This window comes from Phocoena phocoena, chromosome 14 (assembly GCF_963924675.1).
Source record: "Phocoena phocoena chromosome 14, mPhoPho1.1, whole genome shotgun sequence".
Taxonomy (NCBI): domain Eukaryota; kingdom Metazoa; phylum Chordata; class Mammalia; order Artiodactyla; family Phocoenidae; genus Phocoena; species Phocoena phocoena.
The window spans coordinates 8,322,329-8,342,123 of record NC_089232.1 but is presented as its reverse complement, the minus strand read 5'-3'; the positions used below and the strand labels follow the sequence as shown (position 1 = coordinate 8,342,123).

The window sequence follows — 19,795 nt, the reverse complement described above, 5'->3', positions numbered from 1 at the left end:
CTGGGTTTGAGGCCGGGCCCAGGAAAGTGCATTTATAACAGTCCCCAGATGATGCTGAAGCTGCTGATCCGGGAGCCACACTTTGAGAAACGCTGGTGTGTAGAACAGGACCCAGAAGACTGTCCGAAGTTTAGAATTATAGAAAGACTAAAAAGTGTCTCCATATGAAACAGAAAATCAGGGTAAAATGAATATTGTAAATTTGTAAAACTGAGGGAAATCTCTTTTAGAAGGTAGTGAAAACCCAGGTACACACTGAAGTGAGAGCCAAAATGCAAGCCACAGAGCAGACATGTCAGTTACGGCAGCCCAGCAGAGACTACTTGGAGAGGAAATCAAGGTCCTTCCCAAATGCAGCGTCCCTTTATGTATTCTCTAAGGCTCTGATTCAGTGTCAAGATCATCATTGCAAAGTCTCTCAGTCCTACGGAGGTGAAACCCCAGCCTCTTTGACGCTCCCTCTTAGGCTGCATGGCCACTGGTTCCACACGTCCACCTGGGGAAGCGCTGTTTTCCTTTGGGGCCACATTGGCCACATGACGTTGTGTTTTTGCCCTCTGATTGCCGTTTACAATGAACTGCAAGGAGGAGAATATCAAAATTGAATGAGAAAAAATGCAGAATTGATGCGAGACTTGTTTCCTGGCTTACATATTGGGATCCAGAGTAATTGCTACATTGCAGGGAAATCTCATTTGTGGGTTTCCTCCCTCAGTACCGTTTTCTGCTTTTGTAGACCTTATTCAGTAATGTTATTAGTTCAGGAAATCATACCTAATTAAATTTTCATTTTTAAAATACATTAGGCCCTGAATATTTTAAAATATGAATTCGTGTCAATTTGAACATAGCTTACTGCAGGCTCCCAACAGTGTGGTATGCACAGGTCTTCTCTAATCCTGATTTTTTCCTTTGCTTTCTTGACAAATTTAAATGAAATTTTATAGGGATGGTTTGAAGAATTTGGCTTTATAAATGGGGAATTTTACCTCAAACTTCTGACACTAACAAATTATAGTATACTAAAAGTTGAGCAGTGTACAGTATAGCTGCCCTCGTTCACCAATGAAAAAGGGACAATTTTATTATTTATTTATTTGTGGTACACGGGCCTCTCACTGCTGTGGCCTCTCCCGTTGCAGAGCACAGGCTCCAGACGCGCAGGCTCAGCGGCCATGGCTCACGGGCCCAGCCACTCCACAGCATGTGGGATCTTCCCGAACCAGGGCACGAACCCGTGTCCGCTGCATCGGCAGGCGGACTCTCAACCACTGCGCCACCAGGGGAGCCGGACAATTTTATTTTTAGTATTTGGTATACGTATCTGAAACTGGATTTATACCTAAAACTGTGATGTGTGTATAAGGTAGAAAGAAACTGAAGCTGTGAAATAGGTTGATTCTTTAGGGTTCCCCCAGACTCCCACTGGGAAGGACCCCCTAGACTTTTAACTATAAAAACTGCTTTGTAGGTATGGATCCGGGAAATTGAGACACTGAGAAATAAACGACGAAAAATGCCTTGTTGTGTAGCATTTCTAAGATGGATGAGCAGGGGAGGAGAGGAGACAAAAATGCATTTCTAATTAGGGAATTTGCAGGCAAAGTCCAGTAACTTGATGTCTTGGGGCACCCCTTGAAGTCACGTTGCATTCATGGCCACTTATGTTGCTTGAGCACAAAGCCAGCCCTGATGTTCAGAAACCCACTCTAGTCTCATCACTTATTCCTCCAACAAATATTTACTGAGCCTTCACTATGTACCAGGCAGTGTGGTATGGTAGAAAGTACACCGGAGTTGAATGAGAAGACTTGGGTGTAAGTACTGCTTCTACCAGTTACTAAATATGAGATGTTGAGCAAATAATTTAACCTGTTTGAGTCTCACTCTCCACATCTGTAAAATGGGTGGTGTAAAGTCTAAATTTGAAAATTGCATGTATAAGCACGACGCCTGGCACTTAGGAGATGCCCACTAGATGTTGCCTTCCTTGTTTTCTTTATTACAAACATGGTGAGTCAGAAAGGAGCATTTATGGAATGCCTACCCACTTTATATGCAAGGTGAATATTTGTGCTCTTGTATCACACATGAGAAAATGAAGTCCCAGGGCCTCCAAGGGGTTAGACAACTCAGCTGAGATCTCGTGGCAGGTAGAGGCAGGGTTTGAATTCACATCTGTTGGGCTCTCAACACTGTGCTTTTCCCATTTGGACACTCTGGTGCCGGACACCTGTGTTCTTGTAACTTCTGGTCTGGTGTGTTTCCATTTGGAAATGCACAGGGCACAGTTGGGAAATGCCACGTGATGGGATTCGGTGTAGGGAGCACATGGTGAGACTGAGAGAGAGGATGTGTTTCTCCTTCCATCTTTGCACTGCGGTGGAGATATGGTTCGCCTTCCTGCCTGCCTTGAGAACATCAGGACTGATCCCATTATGTGCTTCAATCCTGCCTACATCACTCACCCCTGGACCCCTGGATTCTCATCCCTGTGTGGCTCTGGCATCCCTTCTGTGAGCCTCTTCCATCCCCCACTGACTCCTAAAACCCCTCCACTGTGCCCTCTGGAACTGGAAGTCATCTGCAGACCCTCCGTAGCCTCACATACTCTGAAACGTTCCCGTCACCTGCTTGTCTGGGTTCTTGCTCAAGGACCCTAGTTTCTCTCCCATTCTCCCTGGGTCTGTGGGCACAGAGGTGGGTGGTGACCTCCTTGTTCCTCTTTGCTGTTTTCTTGATCATTCTCCTTCCCTCTTCCCAGGTCATCAGAATGTACCACCCAAGGTACCTTCTGTATGTGACACCCACTGAGCCTCAGGTCACCCCCATCCATCCTTGCAGATTATAGCTTCTGGCTTGCTGTCACTGGCTCCAGCTGTTTCAATCCTTAGTGATGTCAGTTTTTTGTGGATGACCCTTCCCATACCCAGACCTTTCATTTCTCTGACCTGTTCAATGACTTTCAATGACTTTCTCCTCCATTCCTTCTCTTCCATCCTGCCATGGCATACCCTTGACCTCGTCATGGCAAATAACTGTGTAATCATAACCCACATAATCAATTCCCACTCTTTTTAGGTCATTTCCTCTACTACACTAATTCCAGTCTTTCAGCCCTATGGGGATATACAGCTGGTTGTTTCTGTGACCTTTTCTCTGTCCTCTATCCTTTGTCCCTCTCATAATCCTCAGCTACTCCCCATGCCTTACATTCTTGCACTCATCTGGCAAAACCCCAACCTTTGTTAAACCCAGCTTTCTGCCTTATACTCATGCAATTGACTCTGATGAAGGAAACTGGAGAAAAACACACAGCCACCTGGTTTCACTTTAGATTCCTGACGTCTGATTTCAGGCAGATCTTTTGTGCCACTGCCCCGCACCCTGCTCGGGTTTACAATCCACTCTGACTCCTGTTCTCTGAGATGCCTGCCTCCTCTCTCCTCACACCTCCAACACCTCCTCCTCTCCACCCGCTCTAAGCAGGAGACCTTGTTTCGCAGTTCACTGAACACTGAAGTGAACATCCGTGAACATTTGCCTCCACGTTACAAATCCCCGAGCATCTGCACCTGTGCGCTCTACCCCTGTTTCTTCTAGGATGGCTGAATTGCCCTCACCAACCAACCCTTCCACGTGTGCACTGACCCCTATCCTCTCTTTCATCCATTCTCCCCCTTTCTAGTCTGTGTCATTAATATTGTCCTCATTTCTAGATCTTTCCTGTCAGCATAAAAAACATGGCGGTACTTCTCCCATCTTAAAAATACAGTTCTTTGATCCCCGTCTTCGTCTCTGGCTCTGCCTCTTTCGCCTTATTCCTCTGTTCATTTTTGGAACCCAATGCCTCAATAGTTTTGTAAATTCTTTTTCTCTAATCCCATATTTCTCCCGTACTCTCTTGAATATACTCCAGTGAGGCAAAGGTCTCACTCTTTCCGAGGATCCCTGAATTGCTAAATTCAGAGGTTAATTCTCAGTCTCTTTCTTACTTGACCTGTTATCACCAGTTGCTATTGTTGGTTACTTCCATGAAATTCTTTTGCTTGCAGAAAATACACTGTCTTGTTTTTCTGCCTAGCTCACTGGCTAACTTTTTTTTTTTTTAAATCAGAGAATTTTATGAAACATTTTATTTTTTAAAAAACTTTTTATTGGAGTATTGTTGTTTTACAATGTTGTGTTAGTTCCTACTGTACAGCAAAGTGAATCAGCTATATGTATACATATATCCCCTCTTTTTTGGATTTCCTTCTCGTTTAGCTCACCCCAGAGCACTGAGTAGAGTTTCCTGTGCTATACAGCCGGTTCTCATTAGTTATCTATTTTATACATAGTATCAATTGTGTATAAATGTCAATCCCCATCCCCCAGTTCATCCTGGCTAATCTTTCTCAGTCTTCCTTGTCATTTCGTTCTCATTTCCCCAATCTCTATCTGCCGAAGGGCCTCAAGGCGCAGTCCCTGGACCTCTTCTCTATCTGCTCTCATTCTCTGGATGACCTCATCCGGCCCCGTGGCTTTTAATACTGTGTGAGTGCTGGTGACTTCCAACTTTAAATCTCCAGCTCTGAGTCCTTCCCTGGCCTTTGCTGGACTACTTGCCATGTTACTGGGATGTCTAATAGGCATCTGGAACCTAACACATCAGGCAGTGAATCCCCATCGCTCCCTTCAAGGCTGCTCTCCCATAATCTTCCTCCCATCAATTTATTGCCACTCCACTTTTTTAGTTCTGGGCCAGAAACCTGGGAGTCATTCCTGACTCCCCTCTTTTATCTCATACCCACATCTGACCTCTCATTAAATCCTGTCAGTTCTACCTTCATAATATATCTGTAAATCAGAATCTGGCCACTTCTCACCATTCCTACCCCTGGTGCAAGCCGCCTCACTGATCTCCTGACTCTGCCCTTGACTATCTGCAGTCTATTCTCAGCAGAGTATCCACAGTTATCCTTTAAAATGAAAAAAGGGGGCTTCCCTGGTGGCGCAGTGGTTAAGAATCCACCTGCCAGTACAGGGGACACAGGTTCGAGCCCTGGTCCGGGAGGATCCCACATGCCGCGGAGCAACTAAGCCCATGTGCCACAACTACCAAGCCTGCATTCTAGAGCCTGCGAGCCACAACTACTGAGGCTGCGTGCCACAAATACTGAAGCCCGCGCACCTAGAGCCCGGGCTCCGCGACAAGCCCCTGCAACGAGAAGCCCATGCACCATTCACTGAAACTAAAGCCTGCACACAGCAACAAAGACCCAACGCAGCCGTAAATAAATAAATTTATTTTTAAAATACCCCGAAAACTGTTTAGAAATGAAACTTTTAAATTGTGAGTAAGACAAGTATAAATTGTGTCATTTTTCTAAGAGAATAGATCTGGAAAGTTCTCATCACATGAAAAAAATTGTAACTGTGGGGTGATGAAGGTTAACTAAACTTACCATGGTGATCATTTCCCCGTATATCCATATATCAAATCATTATGTTGTACACCTAAAACTAATAAAATGTTAAATGTCAGTTGTATCTCAACTTAAAAACATTGTGTCGTTTCTTATGTTAAGGCCCTTGGATGTTTCCTCTTTTCATTCAGAGGACAAGCCAGAATCATTTCCATCAGTGAGCAAGCTTCACAGCATCTGCTTCCTGGTCCTCCTCCTCCTGTTTCTCTGGCTTCATCTTGCTCTTTCCCTCACTCACTATGTTTCGGCTATACTGCCCTTCCTAAAAGTCTACAGACATGCTAGGCAAACACTTACCTAAGGGCTTTTGTCGTTGCTGTGTCCTCAGACTCCCCCCAGACCTCCGAAGGGCCACACACTTTGTTCCCTCAGGTTTCAGTCATATTTCATCTTTTCTTTTCTTTTTTTTTTTTTTTGCGGTATGTGGGCCTCCCACTGCTGTGGCCTCTCCCGTTGTGGAGCACAGGCTCCAGACGCGCAGGCTCAGCAGCCATGGCTCACGGGCCCAGCCGCTCTGCGGCATGTGGGATCTTCCCGGACCGGGACACAAACCCACGTCCCCTGCGTTGGCAGGCGGACTCTCAACCACTGCGCCACCAGGGAAGCCCTCATCTTCTCTTTGAGGCTTTCCCTTCTAGGTTTTAACTTGCCCCTTCCCCTCCCCTGTCCCTCAGCATTCTCTCTTCTCCTTCCTTGCCTTATTTGTCTCCACAGCATTTGTCATCCTCTGACCTGCTAGATGAGTATTGGTTTATCATCTGGCTCTTTTCCTGTCATGTGAGCTCCATGAAGGCAGGGATTTTGGTCTTCTTTTATGGATTGTGTTCCTGGTGCCTAGAACAGGGCCTGGCGGAGTGGTGCTTGATGCATTTATAAACTGGTTGGATGAGTGATAGAGACAGTCCTTCGGAAAGCTCTCTTTGTGGGAAGACTTTGTCCTTGGGCCAGTTCCGTATGTCCAGGAAGGACCCTAGATGTGGCATGGGGTTCTTTACTACTTTTCTTCATTTGGCGCTGGGAGTAACAGTGGAAGGATGCTTGGGGTGTCTTAAGTCCCACCTCCTCTAGATCTCCCTGACCCTCTAGTCCATTGTGAACTCTTTCTTCTTTGCCAGAACTTGCCCAATCATTACTGTCTCCACCCAGGACCAGGTACTGGGTGCTAGTGTTCTACACTGCTACTTTCTCTGTGTTTGTATATGTAGGTGTGTGCCTGTGTGTGTGTTTAGCATCTCTCTGCTGGAAACATTAGCTTCTCTGGGCACAAATGGGATGGCCCATGTCTTGCTGACCGTCATTCACGACATCCAGCGCAGGGCTCCATATGGAGTAGGCCCCGGTAATATGTTTGGTTGAACCAACTGTTGAATGATTTTATGGTGGGAGTGAGTGCTAGGAGCTGTATAAATAAGGCAGAGGTGGAGGTGCCATCTGGGGACTTTTCTTCTTTGAATGGTTTCTGAGTGGCTTCTGTCCTATGTCTTTTCCTTAGGAGACCAACAAGAAGACAGTGCATGCGAAATACTGCAGCAGATTTGTCCATGCTCCCTGGAAGGATGGGAGCTTGGTCCACGTCTGCATTACCAAGGATAAGTACACATGGTACAGTGAGAGAATTCATGCAGTCCTGGCCCGGATCCAGAGGAGGTTGGTGTATTGCATGAGGGTACATTGCATGATCCAGTCTCTCTTGAAATTCAAGTCTGCTTGAGCTCTTGGTAAAGCTCAACCAAGAGAAATGGCCAATAAGCATTGTTACGTCAAGGTTGCCATCTGATGGTTTGCTGTTGGCCTCGTTGTTAATAACCAAAGGGGATGTTTAGATGCAGATTCTGAGCTGCCTTGATGCCAGTGCAGACTCTGAAAAACAGCAAAGAAAGATGTAGTTATCATGTTAATTGTGTATCACTGTAGGAGGCAAAGGAACACTTCTGTTAATGTCTTGCATTTTCTGTGGGCCTCAGGTGTATAGCAGACTGTATGACACCTGTCCTCTGTACTCTTGAATATTACCTTTCAAGGCAACTGTCACAATGTTGTGAAACATTTATATGCAATGGAATAATATATATATACATATTAGAAATCTGCTAAAAATAACTTCATGTGATCCCTCTCAACCCTGCTGGTTCTTAAAATCTGTTAATGCTCATAAGAGTCTAGTGTACTAGGCTGTGACCTCAACATCAGCTCCATGGGGTGACCTAACTCAACGCTTTCGTCTTGCTGATGCCAAGGGAGGTGCTCTAGAATATAGACCACGTCCATTTAGGTGCATGGGCCCTAAGGTCAGGTAGAGCTGGATTCTAACCCCAGCCTGCTATTTTCTGTGACCCTGGGCAGGTTAGTCAGTGTCTGTGTACATCAGCTTTCTCATTTATAAAGCAGGAATGGTAATGCCGTTTACAAATGTGTTCTGTGGATTAGATTAGATACAAGTCTAATGCGTTTAGGCTAGCACCCAGCCTGTAGTAGTCACGTGCAAGCAGAGCGTTGTCCCTCCTTCCATGTTTTCTGTTATAAACCCCAAGCTGCAGACACCTGTCTCCCCCCATATATACTCTGCAGAGCCCCAGTTTCTCAAAACCCAGTTTCTCAAAATCCTTGCTTCTGGAGTCTTCTGTACTTACGGTTTTGGGATTGACTCCCTTAGGAGAGTAGTTTGCATTTCAAATCTGGGGAAAAGGAAGCTGCTTAGAAGACACCCCACCTGGCAGCTCCTGGGTCTGTTTGTCCCTCTCCTCCCACCAGGTATCAAGGGTTGCTGGGAAGGTTTCTCTCCTCTTATATTTTCTGGAAGACTTCATGGAGAATTAGTATCATCTCCCCCTTAAATGTTCATGGAATTCACCATTGAAGCCATCTGGGCCTGGAGTTTTTCTTTGTGGGAAGGTTGTTTTTTTTTAATGCTGCATTCAATTTCTTTAAATATACATAGAGCTGATCATCTTTATTTTCTAAGTCTGACTGGAGGTTATCCATTCTCTCAATCTTTTCAAAGAACTGGCTTCTGGTTTCACTGCTGTTGTTGTTGTTGTTTTGTTTTGTTTCTCTGTAGGGTTTTCTCCTTTCTATGCCATTGATTTCTACTCTTATCTTTATTATTTCCTTCTTTCTCTTTACTCTGGGTTTGAGTTTTTTGAGATAGATACTTAGATTACTGATCTTGACCTCCCTTTCTAACATAAACATTTAATTTTATACATTTCCCTCTGAGTAGTGCTTTAGCTGTCTCTCACGAATTTTGATATGTTGTATTTCATTTCATTCATCTCAAAACATTTTCTAATTTCCCCTTTGATTTCTTCTTTGACCAAAGGGTTACTTCCCAAGTATTTGTGGATTTTTCCCGATAGCTTTTAATTTCACTGTGGACAGAGAAATACTGTATGATTTCAGTTCTTAGAAATCCGTTGAGATCTGTTTTGTGGCCCAGAATATGAAGAAAAAACCACTTTTGTTGGGTGGAGTATACTTTAAATATCTCAGCTCAAGTTGGTTGATAGTATTATTCAAATCTTCCATATTATTACTGATTTTCTGCTTAATTGTTCTATAAATTATTGAGAGAAGGGTGTTAGAATCTCCAACTATAGTTGTGTATTTGTCCAATTTTTCTTTCAGTTCTAAAATTTTTTCTTCATGTAATTGGAAGCTCGATTAGCCAATACATGTACCTTTAGTGTTGTTAGGTCCTCTTGATGACTCAACTCCCTTATTGTTATGAAATGTCCCTTTTTATCTTTGGTAATATTCTTTGTTATGGAGTCTGCTTTGTCTAATATCAGTATAGTTACTCTGGCTTTCTTTTGTTATTTTCTGCAGGATTTTTCTTTTTCCTGTCCTTTTACCTTTACCTATATGTATCTTATATTGAAATAGGCTTCTTGTCAACAGAATATGTAAGGATATTATTTTTAATCCAGTCTGACGATCTCTGCTTTTCATTGGAGTGTTAAGATCATTTATATTTAATGTGATTATTGATTTAGTTGGATTTAAACCTAAGATCTTGCTGTTTGTTTTCTATTCATTCCACCTGTTCTTTGTTCCCTTTTTACTCTTATTCTGCCTACTTCGGTTTGAATATTTTTTACGATTCCATTTTATCCCCACTGTTGGCTTGTTAACTCTACCTCTTCGTTTTGTTTTGTTGTGGTGTGACTACTTTAGCATTTACAATGTACATCTTTAATTTATCACAGTCTAGCTTCAAACAATACTATATTGCTTCATGTACATCATGAAAGTCTTCAGCTTCCATTCCCTTTCTGACTTGTCTATTGCTGTCCTACACACTTTACTTCCACATATGCTATAAACCCAAAATACATTATAAACAATCAGTTGTCTTGCAAACATTTAAAATGAGAATAAATGTATCTTGTATTGATTCACATATTTGTGATTTCTGTTACTCTTTAGTCTGTTTGTATAGATCCTAGCACAGGTCTGTTGGTGATGCATTCTCTCAGCTGTTCTAGTCTGAAAAACTCTTGAATTGACTTTTAGTTTTGGAAGGTATTTTTGCTAAGTGTAGAACTCTAGGTTTACAGTTTTATCTTTTAATACTTTAAAAATTGTTCCCCATTCTTTTTGGCTTGCATGATGAGCAGTCACCTATTATTCCTATGTTGTCTCTGGTTCCTTTTAAGATTTTTTTCTTTATCACTAAATTTCAGCCATTATATTATGATGTGTCATGGTGTTTTTTCTTTCTATTGGATTCTTTGAGCTTCTTGGATCTGTGGGTGTATTGTTTTCATCAAACCTGGAAACATTTGATTGTATTTCTTCAAATATTTTTCTGTGCCCCTTTCTCCCTCCTTAGTGTCTAATTACACATGTGTTAGACTCCTTGATATTGTTCCATGGGTTGCTTATTCTGTTATATTTTTTTAACCTTTTTCTCTCAGTGTTTTATTTTGGATTGTTTACTATTACTGTGTCTTTCTTAAAATTCCCTGATCTTTTCTTCTGCTAGTGTCTACTTCACTGTTAATAGCATGCAGTGTATTTTTCATTTCAGTCATTGTATATCTCTAGACGTTTCCTCAGAGGATTCTTTTTGGATCTTCCGTTCCTCTCCTCATTCTGTTCCTACTTTACCTTCTTGAACGTATGGCAATAGCTGCGTAACATCCTTTTTTGCAAATTCTATCATCTGTGTCATTTTCAGGTACGTTTCTTTTGATCTTTTCTTCTGGTTATGGGTCATAGTTTCCTTCTCTGTGTGCCTGGTAATTTTCTACTGGATGCCAGATATTTTGAATTCTACATTGTTGAGTACTGGATTTTGATGCATTTTTTTATGTGTGTTCTGTGATGCAGTTGTTACTTGGAATGCAGTAAGTTACTCTGGGGCTTGCTTTTAAGTTATGTCAGCGTAGGTGCAGGGGAGCCTTTAGTTCAGGACTAATTTGGTCCTATGATTAAGGCAATACCCTTGTGAGGACTCTACTTGAGGCTACATGCATTACGGAGGCTTTTCCACTCTGGCTGATTGGAAGATGAACTATTTCCAGACTTGGGTGAGCTCTGAGGGGTTGGTCCATCTATTACTTTTTTGGTGATTTATTCCCTGGCTTCAGTAGTTTCTTCACGCGCATGCCCTGATCATAACTTAGCCAGAGTCTCCAGGGCACCCTTCTGCAGATATCTGGAGCACATTCTCTCTCCCTTTCAATCTCTCTTTCCATCCCTCTCTGACGCTCTTTCTCTCCTATGCAGTGATCTCCTCTTCAGTGTTTTGCCCTGTAAAGTCTAATTGACTGGGCCTTGCTGAACTCTGAACTGTTTCAAGTATTTTTTTTTTGTCTGCCCCACCCTCTCCCCCAGGGTTTGCCTGCAACCATGAATTTAATCTACATCCTGTGATGGGATCCTGAGCCTGGACCACAGAAGCAGTCCTGCTTACACGACCACCTAGCGCTTGGTTATTACTGGGATCTGGGGTTGCTTGATTCTATCCATAAGCTTCACTGAAGCTTCAGGAATGTGCTGGCATTACTAGCTTGACTGCAGTCAGCAGGGTTAGAAGAATAAATGGTGTGAAGTCATAGCTAAAGGCCTCAAAAATACCAGATGACTGGAAGTAATTTTACTTTTGGCTTTGGAGCCCAGTATTGGATTTACTTTTCTGTCCTATTGATTTTCCTCTGTAGACGTATCATTAAGTTCTTAGGACCATGCTCTGAGTGCCACAGGCTCTAACCATTCCCTTTCAAATATTTCCTGCCTAGGATTCAATGGCTACAGGATGGGAGTCAAGTCCTTTTTGGAAAAGTGCCTAGTGATTGTGTCTACATTCTCATTGACACATCTCACTCAATGAAGGGGAAACTGGACTTGGTGAAGAACAAGATCATCCAGCTCATGCAGGTGAGATGGAGCTGTCGGGATCAGGCACCTGGGGGCCGAGTATCATGAGTGCATCTCCGCCAGTTAACACCTGTAGTGGTTGTCAGAGATGCACAGGCCAGGTGTGCACTCAGAAATCACAGAAAAGCCACTTCAGAAAAAGGCTCCCTTTTGCCAGTGAGAGCATCATCCCTTCTTTGCAAGCAGACCCTTCCTTCTGTGGGTCCTTCCTATAACACATACGGGTTGCTAAGGAAATTTCTATGTCCATTGCCCCAGGTCTTCTCTATCCTGGAATCCGTGGTGTGCACACGCCTCCACTGTCTTCCAGATACTCTTCAGCTCGGCATGCTTATTTTAATTACCAGTGCGTGTTAGGGATGCTGCATGCACTGGCCCCAGAACTAATGTGTGGGAGGAGCGTGGGCTGGTGGTCAGGAGCTTCTGGTCCTTATTCCACCTGTGCTGCCTCTGAGTTGTACTACCCAAAGCAGGCTGCTAATGCTCCCTAACTCCTAGTTTCCACACATATAAACGGGTATCAGAGTACTGTCATGACTTGGTAGTATTGATGTGAGTATGAACCATAGGAAACAATTGCAGGGAGTGTTTGACAAATACAAAATAGAATTTTTAATTTGACGAACTTCTGCTGGAGGAACATGAGCTGATTGATGGAAGGCAAGTGAATAAAATAGCTTGACCAAAAAGATGTTGACCAAAGCGATAACACTGTTTTGGATTCTTTTAAGCATTTAGTGTGCATATTCGGTATACCATTAATGTCAGTATTAAACACAGGATATAATATCACGTTATATATATAAACTTATATGTGACATATATATATGTGTCTATACATATACACATTTGTAAATTTTTAATATCCAAACTGTGTGTAAATTTTATTGAAATGCCTTTTGAACTAGAAAACATTTTCTCTTTTGAATGTAAGCTTTAGCTTCTAGAACTGAAAAGAGATATCAAACGATTAAAATGTATCAAACCCTGACCTGTCCTAATCTTTTCTCACACATAAGTGGTTTCATGGCGAAATAATAATTGTCTCTTACAGGAACAGCTGAAGTATAAAAGGAAATTCAATTTTGTGCAGTTTGATGCTCAAGCCGTTGCTTGGCGGGAAAAACTTGTTGAAATTGATGAGGATAATTTGAAAGGGGCCCAGGCCTGGGTTAGAGACATTAAGGTAAGAAGGAGCCTGGGTCCGGGAGAAGAAGGATAGAGATCAGGATAGAAATGCTTGAGAAATGCTTTGAACGCCAAGGATAGCCATGGCTTCACATAGACGTTCATTTTGCTTACAGAGGTCATGTTAATTCAATCTTTTCTGTCAATATCTAACATTTAGATAAGCTTCTATTGACAGCACTTCTCTTGGCTCAAGTCTCAGCACTTTTATGAAAACAAATTTCAAAATATAATTTTTTTTTACTTAAACATTCATATTTGTTTCTTCTGACGCTTCATTCTTGCTTCAAATGATATATTACAGCTGCTTTTAACAGTGGACTTTGTTCAAAGTAATGAACTTGTGGAAACATACAGTACAGTGTGAGTGGTAAGGGCTGAAAGCAAGGAGAGAGATAGGGCAGCAGGATATCATAAGAAGGTGAAATACTTCCTTCAGGCCTGCATTTTACTTGGAGAACTTTAAAGCTGCTGCTCTTGGCATTTACACAGACTACTGGGGAGAATTTGCCTTTCCTCAAATTTTCTCTTGTCTTGAACTTAATTTTAAAAGTTCTTTTTCTAGAACCACATAGCATTCCAGATATTTAAGATATACCAAAACTGAGACCAAGAGTTATTCTTAGAGGTCTAATATGGATCGCAAGTATCCTTAAAATAGTTCAGTGCCTGAGTTTAGAGTCCTGGACTTGACAGGAAGCCACAAATGGGCGTTAGTGACGCTCCCTGAATATGAACCAAGCAGAACTTGCACTGTCATTGGGATGTTCTGGAGTTCCCTCGGGATTTGTGTTTTAAAAATGGAAGAAGGGGGAATTTGGGGGCAGCACAGTGGTTAGGATTCGTGCTTTCGCTGCCAAAGGCCCGGGTTCGATCCCTGGTTAGGGAACTAAGATCCCATAAGCTGCACAGCATGGCCAAATAAATAAATCAATAAAATTAAAATGGGAGGAGGAAATCTATAAGAAATATTAATGCCTGTAAAATTTTGTCCTAACTGGCTACCTTACGCTGGGAAAGGATATTAAATTCATAAACAATTTGTTAAATTGGTTCCTTGGGACATATGTTGTCTTCTTTTACAGTAGGAAATATCTTAATTCAGAGCCCACTAATTTAGAGTTTGTGATAACAAGATATTATATATGTAATCTCATTGGGTAAAAACATAAGTGGGTTCTGCTTCGTGTAAAAACCACTGATGAATAGTATCAGCCATCTACGTGGCTAAAAATATGTCAGATCATTTTTTTGTAAAGTGTGATTCTGGTCTCTTCAAAAGTCTTCATTGAAGAACCCTTGCTTGCTTGCTGAATGTGCAAAATTCATTTTCAAGAAGACCAGATTCCTCTATTATTCTTCGGACTGGTTTGGTCCAGGAATCAACCCAGTAAGTTCAGGACAACACTCAGACGTTCTGAGCCTGCTGTGTGCTGGTGTCACAGAGCAGTGGTCAGCTGGCATAGCCAGTCCTTGGGTCAGAGAATTTAAAAAATTTTAGTTATTATTATTATTTTTGGGGGGCACGCGGGCCTGTTACTGTTGTGGCCTCTCCCGTGGCGGAGCACAGGCTCTGGACGCACAGGCTCAGCGGCCATGGCTCACGGGCCCAGCCGCTCCACGGCATGTGGGATCTTCCGGGACCGGGGCACGAACCCATGTCCCCTGCATTGGCAGGTGGACTCTCAACCACTGCGCCACCAGGGAGGCCCAGTTATTGCTATTTTTAAGTTCTAAAAGCTCCATTTGATTCTCCTTCATGTCTTTTTTTCTTCTCTGATGAGACCTTCTTTTTCTTTGCTGATGCATTTTAGTTTTCATTTGTTTCAAGATTGTTGATAATTGCTAGCTGAAGTATTTTTTTCACGGCTAATGTAAAATTTTTGTCAAATAATTCTAACATATTTGTCTTCTTGCTGTTGGTATCTATTATCTTTTTCATTTCAGGTTGAGAGCTTCCCGCTTCTTGGTATGATGGACTGATTATCAGTTGAATCCTAGACGTTTTTGTTTCATGTTATGAGACTGGATATTCTTCTAGCCTTCTGTTTAGTTGACTCTGTCTCACACTGCTCTGTCAGGAGGATGGGTGGGCCCTGCCTCATACTTCCAGGTGCAGATTGAAGTTCAGGTTCCCCACTCGAACTCTGTTGACACCTGATGGGGAGGAGTACCTTGTTACTGCTGGGTGGGAGTGGACATCACTGAGCAGGGAGGACGCGGTACAGTTGGTGGGGATGAAAGTCCCAGCTCACTACTTGGCTTCCTTGTATACCACTCTGGCAGAAGTGTTAGGTGATTTATTTTATTTATCCTACTTGGTGTTATCTGACCTTCTTGGGTCCATGGGGTTATGTCTGTCATTGTTTTTGGAAAATTCTCAGCCATTTTTTTTTTTTCAAATATTTCTTCTGTCCTGTTTTCCGTCTTCTCCTATGTTTCCAATTAAGCATATATGAGACCATTTGATACTGTTCCACAGCTCTTTGGTGCTCTTTTCTGTTTTGATTTGCTGTTTTTTTCTCTTTGTATTTTAATTTGAGTAATTCCTATTCCTCTATCTTCACGTTCACTACTTCTTTCCTTGGCTGTTTTGAACCTATAGTCATCCCTCTGTATCTATAGGGTCCTCATTCATGGATTCAACCAACCCCAGATGGAAATTTTTTTTAATTCCAGAAAGTTCCAAAAAACAAAACGTGAATTAGCTGCACCCTGGCAACGATTTACGTAGCATTTGAACTGTATTAGGTATTATACATAATCTAGAGACGATTTAAAGTGTACGCGAGGTTGGGGCTTCCCTGGTGGCGCAGTGGTTAAGAATCCTCCTGCCAATGCAGGGGACACGGGTTCGAACCCTGGTCCGGAAAGATCCCACATGCCGCGGAGCAACTAAGCCCGTGCGCCACAACGACTGAGCCTGCACGCCACAACTACTGAAGCCCGTGTGCCACAACGACTGAGCCTGCGCGCCTAGAGCCTGTGCTCCACAACAAGAGAAGCCACCGCAATGAGAAGCCTGCGCACCGCAACGAAGAGCAGCCCCCGCTCGCCGCAACTAGAGAAAGCCCGCATGCAGCAACAAAGACCCAATGCAGCCAAAAATAAATAAATAAATTTATTAAAAAAATAAATCAAGTATATGTGAGGATGTGCATAGGTTATATGCAAATACGACGCCATTTTATATAAGGGACTTGAGCATCTGCAGATTTTGGTGTCTGTCAGGGGGAGAGGGTCCTGGACCAACCCCTGTGGATACCAAGGAACAGCTGTACTCTGAACTCTTTGAAAGACCTCTTCACCGTCCTACTGAGTTTTTTACTGTTAGCATTTTTATTCTATTATTTCTTAAGGTTCCATCTCTGCTGAAATTACCCACCTGGTCTTGAATGTTGTTCACCTTTGCCATTATCACAGTTATTTTAAATTTTCTGTCCGATGGTTTCAGCATCTGTGTCATGCCTGTGTCTGTTTCCGATGAGTACTTTTGTCTCTCGGGAGTATGTTGTTTGCTCTTCTGTTTATGTGCTTATTTTCTGTTAAAAGCTGGACATCACGTGCAGTATATAGAGACTGAGATAAATATTTTTCATGCCTGGAAATGGGCATGCCTTCCTTTGTGGGGTGGGTTAAAATTACTCTTAGGAGTTGGGCTGGCTTTGAGGTTTGTTTGCACCTCATCCCTCAAATTCTTGTAGTGACACTTTGTGTTAGGGTAGGGGATGACGTGCCAGAGGGTTGTCTCCTTCATCTTAGGCTTTTGATTTTTCCTTCCACGCTGGGCCTCAGAGAGAGCGTTTCTCTTGAAAGTTATTTGTTAGTTGATGTTTCTAGGGGAGTGATGGGGCTGGGTGTTCTCTGAATAAGCCTCAGTCTTAATCAGGCATGGTGTCCAGGAGTCTCAGGGGTGTGGCCTTCTCAGTGTCTCTGAGCCCAGCACATAGCCCTGCTCCTTCCGCAGGTGTAGAGAGTTTGTTGTTTCCTCTTTCCTCCCCCTAGCCTTCCTGGGTTTTGACCAGTGCCCTATGGTGAGCGTGTTCATTGTTGCCCCCCACCCCATATACATACACAGATTAAGGCTTTTGTTCTGATGGGGAGAGTGAGGAGAGGGTCTCTATGGAGATTCCTGTTTTTCTCTCCCCCAGTTCTGCACCGTGAAGGAGACTTTCTCTAGACTCTCCCAGTCTATTCTGTGAGCACCCTGTGGGGTTTGTGGCAAAACAGCCTTCAAGAGAGCGCCGATGCCCCCATATCTGGGGCCTCTTGCCAACATACACCTGGCAGCCTCCGCTGATTCACCAGTCACCCCAGCCCAACTCTTCTTCTAGTGTCTGGCTGCGTCCTGTCCCAGAAAGCCAGGGCTGGCCTCTTGCCTGACTCTCCCCAGATTTGGGGCCACTTGGTTGCCCTGTGACCTGAGCCCTCTCATGGGCATAACAAAAGTCACGTACTTGCTGTTTTTCTGGCCTTTTCTCATTCTGAGTTTTGGAGTGACAACTTGGCCAGTTCTGTACCTCCCTGGGCAGAAACTGCAGGCGTTTTACAACTTCACAGTTTCCTGTACCTCTGGATTGCTCATGACACCACACTCATGTTTGCTGAATACTGGGTGTCATGAATCAATCCTGGTTGGAAACTAACATGGTCCCTGCCTGGGGGGAATTCAGGTTGCATGTTTAAGCCATGCTGACAGCTGAATGAACAGTAACTGAGTTAGTGCCTGCCACAGAAACACACAAAGATAAAATGGAATTAAGAGCTCTGTCATCAGGACAGGAAATCCATCATCCTGGCTTCTAGCTATCCTGGAACTGTCTGCATAGATGCTTTTATGACATATTCAGGGATTTGTCTTCTTGGAATTCCTGGACTTAAATTATGATCTCAATCTAATTTAATTGTATCTTTTATTTCACAAGTACTTCTCTTTTTGGAAGCAGAGAGTAAATAACACTTGTTTGTGAGATCTTTTTTGAGATTCAAGTATGTACTTGCTATGTCTCTCTCTCTCTTTTCTGTAGATTGGAAGTTCCACAAACACCTTGAGCGCCCTGCAAATTGCTTTTGCTGATAAAGAAACACAAGTAATCTACCTTTTGACAGATGGGAGACCTGACCAGGTACTTATCAAAGTTGGGAACAAAGAGGGACTCACTAATCCCCTGAAAGTGAATGCTGAGAGTGGGTTTGAGGGACCTTTTCCACTGCCACTAAAAAGCTGTTGAGAGATACTTGCTTGGCTTAGGGACGCACAGCTGAGGTAAAAACACACACACTGAGAAATTCCTTTGTCTGCTACAACAGCGAGGAGAATTTAAGTGACAGTGAGTGTTGTTTGGTTAACTTGATGCCCACCCATAGACCTGGAGACCAACCCCATGAAAGGAGATGTATGCCTTCCATGGAAGACTGGTTTATATTTTATTATAAACTAAGAGTGAGGAGATTCTTTTTGATTTTTTTCCTTTGGGGACACTGAATCTAAAACATGTCACTGCACAGTGTCCTTGGTTTTATCCCTAATTTTAACTTAGTAATCATTTAAACAAAAGCATGCCTTTCTGGTGAAATGTTCTTTGTTTAGCCTGACTGGAAAATATTTGAAAAGTTTTAGTGGCGTCTGTTCATCTTCTTTTGAGCTTTGTGAATGAAAGACTAATGCTCTGGGCATTAAATAAATATACGGATGTGCAGGCCAGTACAATGTAAATTAACCGCTAAAGTGAATTAGTATCGACTTGTTTCCTTCATTGTGAAGTGTCTGCATGTGAAGACTGCTAGGCGAATACTGTAAAATACCCGGTGTCAAACGGTCCAGGGCTTAAACACGAAAGCAGCTGGATTTTACTGCAGTGTTAGATTTATGGCCGCGAAGTTGTACAAAGTGAAATTTTACTTGGAATGATTTTCCTATCAACTTCACTGCACTTTCTATTCAGAGGCAATTTATTGTGCCTTGTTTATGCTCCTTGTGTGGCGGCTGCACGTTTGAGGCTACAGAGATGAATAATATCCTGCCCTAGGGGAGCTTACACATCGGAGGATGTGCTGGCATATACAGTTAATTCTGATGAGATAGAGGGAGTGGAGTTGCCTGTGCTACGGGCTGTACGGGAGCACAGTGATGAATTCTGCTGTACACGATGGCGAGAAGGCCAGGCAAGGTTCCACCGAGGAGGGTGCATTTCAGCTGTGTCTGGAAGGAGGGGAAGAAATTTCCTAAACGGGGGAGATTACTGGTATCCTGGGCAGAAGGAACAGAGGTGTGAAAATATGTGGGCTGCTCGAGGGAACATCCCGAGAGCAGTGAATGGAAAAGTGTCAGGGCCGAGTCTCGGAGGTTTGGTTGGGGGAGATTGTGAAGGTCCTTGGATGTCACACAGAAAGGATGGGCTTTACCTCAGTAGGGACTCTCAGAGGAGCAGATGGTCCCATCCGCCAGTGCGTTAGAGATATGCTTCTAATGCACAGGTGGATGGGAGAGCCAGAGAAAGACTAGATCTTGGGCTGGTGAGGTCCCACCTCAGGGAGGAGCAACAGAAATGCGGAGGAGGGGACCCTCCAGAGATGAGATCATAGAACTTGGTGGCCAGTTTGGGGGCAAGAGGTGGGGGGCTGGGTGAGGAACAAGGGAGAAAGGGGTCAAGATGACTGATTTCTGGTTTCTAGTAATTGTTATTAACTGATGGAAATCTAAAGAAGGAGAGACCTGGGGGTTTCTGGTGGAGGAAGCTGAGTTTGAGCACCTGGAG

General features: G+C 43.2%; 1 protein-coding gene across 1 annotated transcript in view; it reads left to right on the top strand.

The window, feature by feature from the left end:
- Positions 1 to 19,795, top strand: part of VWA3B (von Willebrand factor A domain containing 3B) — a 205,397-nt gene that overhangs the window by 93,738 nt on the left and 91,864 nt on the right. Inside the window, exons 10-13 of the mRNA XM_065891066.1 lie at positions 6,961 to 7,115; positions 11,711 to 11,849; positions 12,904 to 13,035; positions 18,065 to 18,163. Coding sequence (XP_065747138.1) covers positions 6,961 to 7,115; positions 11,711 to 11,849; positions 12,904 to 13,035; positions 18,065 to 18,163 — 525 coding nt within the window. The remainder of the gene's footprint in view (positions 1 to 6,960; positions 7,116 to 11,710; positions 11,850 to 12,903; positions 13,036 to 18,064; positions 18,164 to 19,795) is intronic.